Source organism: Diachasma alloeum, unplaced genomic scaffold (assembly GCF_001412515.2).
Source record: "Diachasma alloeum isolate Michigan unplaced genomic scaffold, Dall2.0 Dall_scaffold_00179, whole genome shotgun sequence".
Lineage (NCBI taxonomy): Eukaryota > Metazoa > Arthropoda > Insecta > Hymenoptera > Braconidae > Diachasma > Diachasma alloeum.
Window position 1 is genome coordinate 382,611 of NW_021680345.1, and position 15,639 is coordinate 398,249.

Sequence of the window (15,639 nt, forward strand, 5' to 3'; positions counted from 1 at the left end):
ACCTAGAGAGGGGGGGGGGGGGGTAAGGGAAAGGATCCTGGCGAAATTTGAGAAGACATACAAGTAATTTTATTCAAGGTTGATTTTCGGGTAAATAAAAGAAAAATTACCTCCAGCTCCATACGAAGGGCCTCGTCAAATCCGACAGCAGCGAATTTCGAGGCGCAATAATCAACGAGTTTTGGGATACCAACATGACCCGCCAAACTGGCTATGCTAACGATATGCCCTTTATTGTCTCTCATCATGTCTGGTAGGAAAGCTTTAACAGTCTGAAATCATCAGAAAAATCCACGTATTATTCAAATTGCTCTCCAAATTTCTCACAGAATTCACAATTTATTTTATTTGTCGTCTCTATCTCGTCTGTTCTCCTCGTTTCTCCAAAGGATTTTATTTTACAAGCAAATGTTTTCTTTTCAATTTTACGAGCGGTGATCTTGCCCAATCATTACAACCATAATTAATTTATCTGTTTGTCTGTATTTGGAGGGTCTCGGTCGTGATGCAATATTTGTAAAATAAGTTCGAAACCATAGGCAAGCATCAGTGGTGCACTTGTAATGCTTCTACATATCTCTCACGCACGACCGGTTTACGGCACCTGACCAACGCCAACCTCTCCTATATACTCAACAGTGTAAAACGAGATAGTGCGCCTCTCACCGCAAATTCCCAAGTCGGACACTAGTGGTCCTTGAATTCTTTCCAGACCAGAGGTGTGTTCAGTAAATGAGGGGAATTGGAGTGATGACCCAGGTCTCATTTTCAAATTCATCACAGTATGAAATATAACTCACCCAAAAGTGACTCATAACATTAACTTCCATCGTCATTGTGATAAGTTCGTCCGGAGTATCGAGAAATTTTCTGCCAATGGCCACTCCAGCATTATTAATAAGTATTGATACCTAAAAAAACAGAAAATTTTCAATAAAACAGCAGATCATCAAGTCGATGAAATCAATGAAATGGTGACTTGTAAAGAACGATAATGAATAAGTAATGGAAGATTTGTTTAGAAAATTATTTAATCGTATGATCATAAATGCTCGGGGCACGAGTATCAGAAGTATTGAGGTCTCTTGTATTAACGACGTATTGCAACGTGTCATGGCGCAACTTCGACAACTTTCGTAATGGTCCTCCTGTATAACGTCACTCTTGCGACTAGAGTCTATCCTTAACATTACCTCTATTTGCCTATTCTTATTGTCATGATTTGCTCCTCAACTTCGACTGCACTATTTTTATTAATTTCCTATTTTTTAATCTTAGCGTACCTTTCCAACTTCTTCTTTCAGTACTGCAGCCTTCTTGTAGACATCTTCTTTATTCCGAAGGTTACAGATATAACCGTAACAGGTGCCTCCAGCTGACTGCACTAACTTCACCGTCTCCTCGATTCCTGAAAAGGAAATCAAAATCAAATATACAGCAAAATGGAATTATTATTTACTCTTCTGCAGTGTCCCATTCTCATTTGTGATTTTAGCATTTACAGTAAAGACTGATTAAATGGGACGTCACGGCTTGAATGATACACGCGATAATAAAGCAGGGTAATGAGAAACATCACGAGGTGTGCGTTTCTCGAGTAAAAAACAATTTACGTTTCTGCAATTATATGAAAGACGAATTATCGCTCATTTTTATTACTCTATGTTGAAGTTCCTTTCAGTGAAGAATAATGAACATCTGTTTATTGTTTTGTTATGTAAACTTGATGAATTGCTTAAGGATATCCAAGTACTTCATTCAAGTTAGCAACTTTTTTTCAAACCACACTTCAGTTGCCTAAAATTTTGCCATTCCCATACTTTTTCGGATTTTCCATTGCTGAATAAATTTTTCTGGGAATTTCTTCAATAAATATTGGGAACAATATTTTATTCCATTTCCCACTTGACTCTCCTCGTTCGAGCGACGAGAAAACGATTTAGGGGAAATGCGATCACAAAGGATATTTCTTGAGATCAGGATCGGGGGTACGAATTCCACGAATTTAACCCTAGATTGGTCACCCTATGAGGGTCCGTACGCAAAAAAATATATGTAGACATATATGTGACATATATCCTACTCATAGCGCATATATTTCGGCCAAAAATTCTGTATGTAGTATATATGTCATACATCCAAAAATATATTCTGAAATATGTGTAAAATATAAGTCATTTATAAGTGGCCTAGATGTAAAATATATTCCACATATATCGCATAAATATTCGACTATATACTACTTATATATGCAGTGGAAATATATGCGAGATATATGTTGTTATATACGTTTTCAATATCCATAACATATAATCTCCATATAATCTCCATATAATCTCCATATATAAAATATATGTAACATATATGCCACATGCATGCCTAGGTGTCCCACTGCTGAATGTCCATACTGTGAGAGTGGTTTAGGGGTGTTATTACGACTCTTAAAGGTCACACAGGAGGATGATCTTAAGGGACTAAAGGATCCAGGTCTCGAGGGTCAGATGAGAGAGGTAGGTGTGGTAATTAGAATACGGGGAAAAAAAGTTTCTGATCTCACTTCCATAGCCCGCGACTTTTAAAACTCATAGTAGTCTCTCCTTAAAGGCAGATATCTCAAAAACGGATTCAGATTCAGCACCCTCAAAAATAAAATACAATAGACCTCGTAATGCAGAGAATACTTGGGCTATTGTGTGGACTATAATAATAGACATCATCTTGGATTTTTTCAACTTTTGATTTTTTAAATATAAATGTCGTTGACTCGGTGAAAATAACGAACGTTAAGCAAGTGAAATGTGACTGAACTGACCAACTTCAAGGCTAACAATCATAAAATACTACCGTACGTGTAGTGAAAACATAACGTACCTGGTAGGTCACTCAAATTACAATTTCGAAATCGAGGATGATAGAAGAAGAATAAAAAAACTATAGCACATCATGCGGAAGAATGATATGAAATGTATGACGAGTTTTAGGGATTCTAGCAAATCGGGAAAATATTTTGTAAAATTGAAAGCTGCAAAATTACGCGACGGCGCGCCCTTTTCGGCTTTACGCCAGCGCAACCGTAATAGATGGAATAGAAAATCTATAGAACTTGATTTGTTTCCGCCAACGCCGAAAAGTTCATTTTAGCTGTAAAATGCATGTTTTAGATTTGAGGAAAAGTAGCCGTTGCGCGGACCCCTCCCCCCGTTCTTGCACGGGGAGAAATTTTTGATAAAATTTACCCTACCGGTCTATAAAAATGTATCATGAGTCATCGTTTCCTCATTTCTATCCTGAAATCCTATCGTAAGAAGGAGAAAAGAAATCGATCTCGAAATATCTCGAAAATCTCGAATAAGCGTAAGCGGGAGGCTAAAACCGAAGCGCCACTACGTGAGGAGATGAGAAGGCGCGTGCGTGGCACGCGTGGCCGATCTCGTTTAGTAAAAATTAATATATGATGATCAAATTTTATTCTACGTTAGAGAAATTTTATCCTGATGCATAATAAATTTTACCCTTCCAGTCCAATAATTTTTATGGAGATAACGAAATTCTAGAACGTTTGGTAAATTTTATGCCACCGGTACAGTAATTTTTACTCTACCGGCACAGTAATTTTTATTTTTATCAGGATAAAATTTCTCTAACGTAGAATACAATTTGATCATCATATATTAATTTCTACTAAATTTCTGGATAGAAATGAGGAAACGATGACACATGATACACTTTTATAGAACGGTAGGATAATTTTTATCAAAAATTTCTCGCCGTGTACAGAAGTTTGAACGAAAAATTCCCATTGAATTTGTGCGACATTAGATGGTCTACAATAATGGTTTTTATACTTTTTTTCATACCTTTAATATCTATTGAGAAATTACCAATGAAAATCGTTGCGCAAGTTCCATGTAGGTTGGGGAAGTTGAGCGTGTAAAGTGAGACTCGCGCGACAAGTATTTTCCTTCAATTCTATATAATTTATAATTCAGTAAGTATTGAGAATGTGAAATAATATCAAAATATGAACAGAATATTTAAAAAACCAAAGAATTTTTCCACATCGAAAAAATAGTAAAACTCGTAAACTATTCCTTTTATTAGCAAAAAATCTACGTTAACAAGTGTGACGATTAATTCGAGAAAAATCAGGATTGATCTGAATGACTCATGTTTGAGATGAAGCTACACAGTGTGATAAAAAATTTTCCATTTCCATTGTGCATTGAAAAAACAGCAATTTTTTCAGTTTTTCAACACATAATTCCGTGAATATGTAAATTGTAAGGAAAAGTCAGAAGAGGAAAACGAAGAGAAGAGAACGAGAAAAAATCACCAATTGTTTTCATTCCAATCAGATAACTAAATTAAAAGTTCTGTTTCAGCAAATTTTGGTTGAAAAATGAAAAGAAAAGAAATGAGGACCCATAAAGAGTAAACAAATAACTAATATTTTATGGAGGTTCAAAATGCATCTTCATTTTTCATATTTTTTAATACAATTTTAATACATCTTTTGCATTTTGGAATTATAATAGACTTTTCGGCGTCGGCAGGGAATCAGTTTTTGCATGATCTAACTTTGGCCGCACTCGACGGTTTAACGGTTAGAATTAGTAAATTGCCGCTAGTGACTTATTTGTAGGAAATTAAATTCTCTACAAATTAAGTCCTATGAAATTTCCATTCCATCTGTTACAGTTTCGCCAGCGTAGAGCTAAAAAGGTCGCGCAGACGCTCAATTTAGCAGTTTTTAATTTTTTCAACAATTTCCCGATGCGCTAGAATCCCAAAAACTTAAGGGGAGACTTTTTGTGCCATTTTTCATTTAAAAAATAACGAAATTAGCTGTGTAGGAGTTGCATTTTAAAAAACTAATTCATAATTGTTATTGCACACCTTTTTTCAAAAATTTTGAAAAAAAAAATTTTTGTAGCTCAAAATGTGGAGGACCTGGACTATTTTTAACATTTTAAGCGATTGCAGGGTAAACGAACAATAAACAATTTTTTTCGCACTAATTATTCGTTTTTAAACATCTATAACCTATCTTCAATGTATGAAAAATATCATTCCAATAGCCCGCGACTTTTAAACCTTATAGTAGTCTCCCCTTAATATGTTTTATACTATTTTTCCGAACGATATGCCACAGTTTTCTTTCCTTCTATTAACCGTGATTATACATACTAATTCTGGGCAGACATTGATGATTCATCGAGATGTGTTCAGCGTCATAATCTAGTTGAGTAAGAATTTTTTCATGAAAATTAATATACACACGTCGCCATGGAAAACATATCACCCTCCCTCACGTGCTTGCCATCCTCGCCTTCGGCTCGGAAGGCAATCTTGCACGTGGGGGACGGTGATCTGTTTTCCAAGGCTCGGGCATCATCTATGCGAAGCCACCTTTATCATTAATTGAGTCAAACGGATCTACGTTTCACTTAGGTACAACGTTTTTGCACTGAGAGGCTAATGAAGAATCCAAATCGAAAAAAAACAGTTCGATATAAAAAAAAGTTCATTTATTCATATTTTCTGTAGCATTTCGTTCATTTAAACTCTACAGAAGGAATTTTTCACCGATTTAGACACACTAGGATTTTCTTACACAACCTAAAGCACGAGGTTTAACGTTTAGAATCGCGCAACACGTGAAAAATGCACATACCCGCGAGTTGTTGAATGATGGAGTTAACATTGTATATCCCCGACAATAAACACGACGAGTGGAAGGAAAAAAACTTACGTGAAACCAAAATATTTTTGGTACATTATGTGATTTTATTTATATCCATGGATGTCAACAGTGGGGATTACGTTCATAAGTGATATTGGACGAGTCATTGTAGACGATTAATCTCATTTAGGGTTATCATTTACACTTTGCTCTGGACTCGTTATTCTTGAGTGATATGCAGATCTCCCGCACGGGAATTCATTTTTAGTATTGACACTTTCGTACATCTTTCATCCTCAGTGGAATTTTTCATTTAAGTAATTTTAACTGTAGAGAAATTTCTTTAACGATTTATACGATGAACAACTGCTACAACGTACTTACTCCGAGTGCAATCGAAATTATTATTCAATTAGTCACTATCCAATTATCATAATTTTCGGAAAATAGTTTTTTCCCTTTTTTTATTCTCAATATGTAATTGAGTCAATAAATTTTTTAATACACAGTAACGGCTTTCGCCGAACTGAGGCATTCAAAAAGATTGAGCCCATAATGGCGATTTTAGCGAAATTTTCATATGAATTTTGTAATTTCCAAAAGTTATAATGAATTTTCATCGAAAGGCATATTTGCAGTGTCACCATACCCGATTGACCTTATTAAATGTGATTATCAGGTGTTATTTATGTAAATCCTACATTACATTTTGAAATAATTGAATTTTAATGACCCCTTAATGATCTTCTCATTTCAAATAATATCGAAACTTTTTAGCTCTTTGGAGGCTAATTGAGAAAATGTGTCTTATGACATCGAAAAGAGGTCATACCATAAAAAATTGATTAATTACAGTATTTTTAATGACCATTGCACTCCTCGAAACAATGGGGATTACGCGAAAGCAAAAGGTGGAGACAATAAAAATTTCGAATGAATTTCTGATCACGTACTCAAGAAATCCTTCGAACGATCATCACCAATGCCCCTCTTTCTTTTAATGATACAAAGACAAATAGACCCTGACGTGGGTCAGAAATAAGCAATTGTATTCAAGTTTATACTAAGATTTCAAAATTATAAAAGGCCAGTTTTTTTTTTTAATTTCAGGAGTAATTATTTGAAATTCTGCATGAAACTATCGTATTGTTAGATGTGAAAATTAAATGAAGAATATGAGGTAGGAATGTACCTTTTCAATTTCATCGCTAAAATCCTTGCGTTCCAAAATGTATTTTTAAATTTGTCCAATAAGATGAAATGGACGTACTTATTCACCCAAAGAGCAAATCAAGTTTTTTTGTTGTGATTTCTAGACAAATTATGCAAGGCACTTTCGATTTCGGGTTTCTTCTGGAGACATTGAACTGTGAAATCCAACTTTTTTGATAACCTGGTACGAAATCTCATATATAGTTGTTACTCATTCGTTCAGCATAATTTTATCATCATTACTGACTATTCAATGATACCAAGATTAGCAACACTGAAAAATAAGATAAACTTTCATTAGAAGTCTATCCTTTTTCGCGTTCGAGTTAGCCATGCATATCCGGCGTCATTGAGTCACGGTCAGGCTACTTCAGTAGTTACATAAAGCCGGCTACGCTATTGAACATTCCTGTTGCTGGTCCAAACAAATGTTTCTTCAACATTAATGATGTTAGCAACAACAGGTTGGTTCTAACAGGGTTAGAAGTATAAAATTTGACTGCTCATACTTTATTTCTATTCATCATTAACATAAAACCGAATAAAATATTGGATTACATTTGCAGACTAATTATTTCTTTAAACACTGGTTACGCCCAAGAAACGCTTATTTATTTTCCGCGAATAAATAGCCGACCGATCATGCAATTTTTACCCAAGTTATCACATCTCTTGAAAAAGATTGACAACTGAGATTGAAATAGAAATAGAAATTAATTGATCATCCTCCTGGAGTATCATTCCGCAATAAGAAAAGAGAATTATCAAGAAATATTGCAGCCAATCAAAGGCATGGATGTCCTATTGTAAGCAATAGTAAAATCCGTTGATTTGTTATTGCAGGAATATTTTGAAACATTCTGCAATAAATTTGTGGAAATTATTAGATATTATTAGACATCGGCAACGCCTTTCAGTCGCTTCATTACGTGCGACAAGCTTTGTGGGCCGTAATCATTAATTTGTTTTTTTTTGCAACCGGGGATTCACATTGATTTATCCAACAAATGAGACCTCTAAATCATTTTCATTTTTTTGATGAACAAAAAAACGTTCTAAATCCGTAAACTCCTGTAATGGAAACCATCCTTCAATAATACAAATATCACTCGTTTGATCTAGAAAATTATTCTCTTCAACTCTTCAAAGCATTTTCCTCGACTATTGGAAATTTGAGCATGTTATTGTTTACGTATTAATCTGAAACGTTGTCACCTTGAGAGGGATATTATCAAAACAGAATTCAATGAGATGATAAATGTAAACTCGTCGAAGGTAGCTTTCAAGGTTTGTTCAAAAGTAAACAGCTCCGAATTCGAAACGGATATTTAATTACAGCGATTTCGTCAACGCATTTTCATACTTTTCACTCAAAATTCAAGGTTCACTATTCTGGCGGTGTCCTAATATATTATCACATTTCTATAATAAAAACAAGAGAATAATGACGAAATATACATACCAGCCTCATTGATGTCCCAAACAACGACGATCGCGCCCAGGTTCGCGAGCCTCAGTGACAGAAGCCTTCCAAGTCCTCCACCTCCACCCGTTACAAGGGCTATTTCACCCGCGACACTTTTCATCTTGTACTTATTCGGTATAAATGATTTGAGGATTGCTTTAATTATTGTTACCGCCGAAAGCAGAAGAAACCCGATCACGTCACTCGTTGAACGTAGCCAAGACATTTTGATTATTTTGTCAATAAATAATAAGAATCATGTAGAATAAAATCACAGCGTAAATTCAATTGAATTTTTGTCTAGATAACGATAGTCATCAGTGGAACAATTCAAGTGCACACATGTCGAATTACTTTTGAAATGCAAGTTTGTGGCGTGTTGCCGCTGAGAGTCCGTTGCCGAGTGAACAGGGTAGAAAATGCTCCCGGTAGAAAGCACCGATCAGTAATTACATCGAGTATAGAAGTAGTAGTGGTATAAGATTGTCCAGTGGTGGTGGCAGTAGGCTGCGGCCGGTTGGTCGAAGAGGTACGCTGTCTCACGTACCTGCTCTAGGCCATGTGCTTCTCTCAATGGAACAGAGTTTGAACTTTTGAACACTAATACAGTAATCGGGAAAACTAGTTTTTCAGGATCCACTGCACTGTTGAGATCTTCATTCATAAGGCCAAATGTCTGTAACAGAAAAATGAGTAGATCCAATTAATTGCGCGTTTGGATTATTAATGAATTTTTTGAAAGAATGAGTGTTAGACCATTCCGTCCCTCTCTCTCCTGCTGAAGGACACCACAATTATTGATCATTGAAGTATAATAGCGAAGTGATTCGTTGTAATTAATTGGAAGCTGAGCAATTGTCGTTTCAATTGAAGAATGGCTATTATGATGAGGCGATCGTAATTCGGAGATCACAACTCGATAAAGGACGTTGCGAATTGAACAAGAAATTGCTGGCTTCTGCATTTCTTAATGTCAGCGTCGGGGAGTCAAGGCCGCGATTTTTCGAGTCCATTCTCTTTCATTCTCTGCATGCTTATAAGATCGCCAGTATTGGGAGAAATACCGGATTATCATCTGCTGAATTTTCCTCCAAATAACAAAATAATCGTGCCAGTAGAAAAATGTGTTCGGAGTAATAAGATTCGCTCGCTTAATGAATATGGAAACAAAAATCACGAAAGGAGTGGTTGGGAACCGGATTGCACTCCGGGTTAAGGAATTTCGCCCAAAAAGAAAACGATGTAGCAGCTTGGTGCATTCAGGGTTTTCAGCTCACGGTCAATCTTAAATGCCGAATGACATCAATTTCCCTTTCACTGGATTGGATCCATTCTGAATTGGAGTTTAACCTTGGGATACTCTCACTATCAGCTTCAATTTTTTTCACGCAATTATTGATGACTACTCATTTGCATGTAACTTTTATCAACCGCACTTTTTTATTATCAAAATGCATGTGGGTTGGAAGAATTTTGTCACAATTTGAATGATCACATTATCAACTTATGGCGAATATTGAAGGTGAGATTTTTTTTCATTTGACAAGAAAAAAAAACATTTTCTATGAGGTTTTTAGGGTTGACTATCCTCAAGAATTTTTACGAGAGGTTAAAGGTCAGAAAATTTCATATTGATGCTCAGAAACGTATGATAATAGTAGGAATATGTTTCTCAAAATGGAGAAAAACTTCACAGATGAAACCTGAAGGCTTGACAAGGAAAATCAAGGGTCGCTCAAAAGTAGACTATAAGAGACCGTCACTTAATGACAAGGGACACTACAAGCGCAAACTTCTATCGGCAGAATGGAGTGATAATTAGTTTTTGTTCACATAATATTCAAAATTTTTTTGTTCATTAGCGTCGTAGCCATAATGCATGAAAAATCGTTCAGGGTCGCCTATCCTATCGATTCCTTGATGTATGAGGATGTATTTCACATTACGATACGTAAAGTTGACCAATTCAGGCTTTGTTATTAACCTTCCCACCATTATTTTTTTTATCAGTATGATGCTGTCTTCGATTTAACGCAACTTCTGAAATATGTAATTTTCTGACTGAAGACTTTTTGGTTCTATGTTCTGTTTTTGAGGCGGTCCAACTTCTAGGTTTTACGGGCCGTTATCCCTTTTAATCGGGATATTTTCTTTGCTAGTGGGAGTCCATTGTAAAGGTTATAAAATCCGATATAGAAAAAAACTGGCCGTTCTTTCTCTTCATTAGAATTTTTTCCTTAATAATGGGAGTCGATTGTAAAGATTACAAAATTAGAGAGAGTCACTTTTTGAACTGTCACCGATTGGCTGCCATTTTTCCACAATTTCTTGCCATGTTATCGACTCGGTCTCAGGAGCAATTCCAAATTTTACTATTCAAAATTTCTTGGTAATTGTCAGTTGAACGATTGACGGGAACAAAACGCCTAACAAATGAAAAACGAGGGAACAACGATTCAGGGAAAATATGAATGTACTCAACTAATACACGCATAACGCATACTATTTTTTATTACCCTGAATATAAAGTGGCGTTTTAGGTAGACTCCGCGTATGCAAAATTCGACTTTACACGCATCGTGATGAATAATAGAGGTCATGGGAAAAGTTGTTCATCGATGTATGGGAGATCAAAAAACAACTTTTATGTCGCGCCGTGCAATAAGTCGAGTTTATCGCACGCTGCGCTTCGCGCAGCCTGCTCAAAATTCGACTTCTGCACGACTTGACATAAAATATTATAAAGCACTCAGTAATAAATTTCGTTTTCAACGAATGTGTGTATAGACCTCGCCTTCGGCTCGGCCTGTAAACTACACATTCGTTGAAAACGAAATTTGTGCCCTTGTACTCTAATGTACTATTCGCACCCCCATCGGAATACACGAGTACGTAATTGGTGCATTGTGTTACACTGTTAGAAGTTTTTTGAAATTTCATGGACAATATTATAGTAAATCTCATGAGAGTGACATTGAATCGGATTTAGAGAAAAAATGGTTATGAAATTTCAAGTTTTAAGTAGAATTCACGGAAATTCATGGGTTTTCAGTGGGAGTGAGATGGAAATTTCACAGAAATACCAAGAAATTTTACCTTAACAGCACTAGAATTTTTCACCGCCGGTGGATTGTGATTTTTCCCAGTACTCATACTAGAATTTTTCTAGAAATTTCTCTCCGTGTATTCGTCTTATCAACAGTTGACAATAGATTCATCATTATGAATAACAATAATGAAAAAAAATCCCTGCTTGTTGAAAGTAACAACACAGAAACCAAAGCTAAGATTTAATCATAAGAAGAATTGCCCGTCGCTTTCCAACTCAAGTACAATCTGTACTTTCATTTCTTAAAGAAGCTAGTGCCCGTGCGACAAAAAAAGGCCAAAAATCCGACTTTCATGGAAGAAATGTAATGTAAGTAGTCATGTGCCACAGTGGGTCATAGCTATGGTAATGCTGATAGCATTTATCAATTTACCACTCATCCCGCAATTCTAATATTATAACTGTATATTCACAAACTCATCCGATGTATTTGGGATTATTCATACTTGTAGTTATCAAGTGTTTATAATTATGGATAATTCCTCTTTTCATGGAAAAATTTGCCCAGATAATCGGGTCATCAAGAGTCTAATCAATTTCCCGTTCGGCGTAAAGACAACTGACAATGCGACAATATTATCATTCCATTTTTTTTCGATAAAAACATCTGCAGAAATAATGGAATTGCAAGTTCAATTTATCTCCATTGAAATCTCTGAAGGCAGTAAAAGCTGGTGTAACAAATGCCCTGTGTATGCCCACTGTCATGACATTTCCAAGCACCCACATGTTTAAATTAATTCTCCATAACCAAATGCGAAACGTGTGTGATGTACTAAAAAGATTTCTGATTTTTCCCCATTTAATAGAATAATGGTTTTGTTGCAAAGGAGCAAAACAAAGTGAGTTAATGAATTTTCAGGCGATTTTTTCATAAATATTTGTGTGTTTAAGAAGATCCAAGTACTTTGACTATTTTTTCTCGTCAACCCCCCCCCCCCCGCCCTCACGTATGAGGCTCGCGAAGAGGACCTCATCGACCACGTACATCGAGAATTTAGGGACAAATCGGCTTGAATCAAACCGAAAAATCGGTTTGCATCAAATCGAAAAATCGGTCTGAATCAAATCGAAAAAGCGGTTTGAATCAAACCGAAAAATCGGTTTCAATCGGACCGATATTCCGATTTGCATCTGTCCGAGTCCGACTTGATTCATACCGCCAATTCGACATGAAACAAGTCGATCCCGGTCAATTGTGAAAATGTAGAAAACCCGCCTGTGCTTGTTTCCATTGTCTAAGAACGCACAGTGGACAGTGGCCAGTGGCTAGACAACCGATTAATTTATCTTGTGGTATTATCAGTGATCCTCGAAAAAATTCTCATACCCCACTGTTTGGATTATAAGAAACAAAATAGAAATTACATTGCAAAAATACGGTGGAATATAAACATTGTGAATCATAACACGTTTCAGAACATAAAACTGGATTGCGAATGATATTCCCATTCGATATGATGTAGACTTTGCATTTTACCATCTGAGTGTGTGACGGTTTCCAAATAAATAATGACACATCATATGATCGATGAAATATATACAGAGATAAAGACGAACACTGACACTGACGATTGTTATATCAACGATTACCTGAAGTAATCTGCACTTTTTGTAAAAAAAATCGACGAGAGGCTCAACTACATCGAGGCATTGCTCTAGAGAATCCCGTAGGTGACTGCCAAAGGATTCGCGTGTTCAACTATTCGTATGACGAGTGAATGTAAAGGAGCTACAGGGGGAACTTCGCGTTCACCTTCCCAGAAATCCGGCCACAAGCATGTATGTGTTGCAGGTGTATAACACAATCACGTCACAATTGTCCGAGTGAAAATGAATTAAATTATACGAGTTATTCTTCGTGGATATGAGTGTGCGTCCGTGATGTAGGTTTATATGAGTTGATATTATCATGCATTAACATCTCTTTCACTCTGCGAAAGAATGCAATTGTCTGAACATTTCTCTATTTATGATCGAAAATTTATGGGTAAGCATAAGCAGTATGACATGGATTAATTAAAGCAGTGTTTTATGAATTTATTCTTTTCTATGGAAATGAACAATTTCCAAGGAATGGAAATCACATGAAATTTAGACAAAAATTAATTATTATATTACACCCGGTGTTCCATAACATGGGATGTTCTAGAAAGTTGTAGAACGAGGTGGATCGCTGCAGAATCTTGTGGAAAATTTGAAAATCATCCGGAGAACTGTCCTATTGTTGGAGCATTGTTAAATCTTTCTAGAATGTTCTAGAATCTTCTACTATGTCCCTGACGTTTCTCCACGGAAATAAATGTTTAGGAAGGATTACGTGACAATCCACGCGAGCGTGGGATGGAATAATGCCTCTCCAAATATTCAATTTAAAATCAAGGAAACATTGTAAGGCCAAAGAAGAATTCCCTCTCGTAATATAATTTTCACGTGTCACTTTCGGATAATTCACTGTTTGCCAGAGTCATAGTTCACCCCACCAATTTTCAAATTACTTTCCTGATATATGAGGCAGAATATGACACTGTTGTACTCAGCGTGGGTGGTACTTATAATTATAGTAGGTTGGAAGCTTAGAGGGCTAAATCCCAACAATAATTTATCGGCATTGGAATTGGCATTTTTTTTGCTTAGTCGGTAAGAGTGCCCGGCGCGTATCTGGGAGACCCGGGTTCGATTCCCGGCTGGGTGAAGCGGAAATTTTTTCTCTCTAAATTCTAATTCTCTTGGAATTTTTTTTTTTTTTTTATGAGTTTCCCGAGTGGAAATTTTGTCAAGGTCTCCCGATGCATCATCGGGACCTGATCAGCCTTCGGTCTGGCAACCCTGATGTCGGTGCATCATCTACAGATTATGAGGGCAGCCTCATTTTAAGTGGAAAATATCAAGTTTGATAAAGTATGTTAGATGATGGCACAATCGAATCATTATTAGGTGCTCTAGGGATGGGGAACCTCTGATTATCGATCATACCATAGTACATTATCATGCAGATATGTACGAAATGTAGAGCGGGTTACTTCTGTAGAATACATTGAAATAGAGTGACTCCACGTCAAATTAGGAGTTGAAAAAAATCGATGTCGCCTATTGTGCTCGTACTTTTTTTTCCTGGATTTTACATAATTAGATAAGGCTTCAGGTAAAATTTCAGTCCAAAATCAAATTTTTTGTACGAGCGATATTCCAATACAAGGCTTCCATTCGGAAGTAAAAACAAGTCTGAATCCCATAAAAAATGAAGTTTTTCTCAGGAAAACAATTGCAGATTTCCTTAAATAAGATTGCTTTGATTCAAAAATTCGTTTTTCTAAACGTATAATTTGTTAGATGACGTTACATGAAAAAAATACTAAACTCATTTTCCTCATGGAAAAACGACAAAAAGGGGGTTTCATTCGCGACAGAGCATAATCTCTCAATCACAGGCCTAGTCAATTATTATTATTATTATTATTATTATTATTATTATTATTATTGTTGTTTATTCGAGAAAGACAGCATAGCTGGTACAAATCTCATACAAGTTGAGTAGCCTAAAAATAAGTTGTTGCGCACAATAGTAGACATGAACTCTCAAAGAGAATAACAGATGCTATATACATATATTTTAAATTATTTAAATTTTCTATAATCTTTGACAATATGATAAGCGCAAGATATAACTGTATTGACAAAACAAAAATGGTTCAATATGGCTGTTGAAAAATTCAAATATTTTCGGATAGGTATGAAAATTTTTGCAAACAATCAAGGGCATTGACGTCATCTTTATCCAGATATACTTTCGTCAGATGAAAAAGCTCACATGCGAAAGGTTCCGAGTTCAAATCCCGGCCGGGTAGAATGGTGCGATCTAACCATTTAAAGTCTTGATCATCATCGCAGTATAGCCTAACCACGTCGAAGCGATGTAAAATAACAATAAAAAAAAAGATGAAAAAGCAGAACAGGTTATTCAGAAGTCTTTCTCATAAATAGTAGTATGAAAATCGATGTTTCCAGAGATATTCGGGAGACTTTGGATTCTACCACTGTTGATTCATCGTATGACGTGTTTTCGAGTTCTGTCATTGAACCAAGGAATGGAATCTTCCTCAGTGTACACATCTTCTGATCACTCGAAAATCCAGGTAGTAGCTGTTTCAATATTTTTCAACATACGAC

General features: G+C 36.0%; 1 protein-coding gene across 1 annotated transcript in view; it reads right to left on the minus strand.

The window, feature by feature from the left end:
• LOC107042806 (17-beta-hydroxysteroid dehydrogenase 13) overlaps positions 1-13,140 on the minus strand; it is a 17,870-nt gene extending 4,730 nt beyond the window's left edge. Inside the window, exons 1-5 of the mRNA XM_015264007.1 lie at positions 13,063-13,140; positions 8,358-9,036; positions 1,284-1,408; positions 801-911; positions 111-272 (exon numbers count right to left, since the gene is read on the minus strand). Coding sequence (XP_015119493.1) covers positions 111-272; positions 801-911; positions 1,284-1,408; positions 8,358-8,586 — 627 coding nt within the window. The 5' untranslated portion in view covers positions 8,587-9,036; positions 13,063-13,140. The remainder of the gene's footprint in view (positions 1-110; positions 273-800; positions 912-1,283; positions 1,409-8,357; positions 9,037-13,062) is intronic.
• Positions 13,141-15,639: the final 2,499 nt, after the last annotated feature.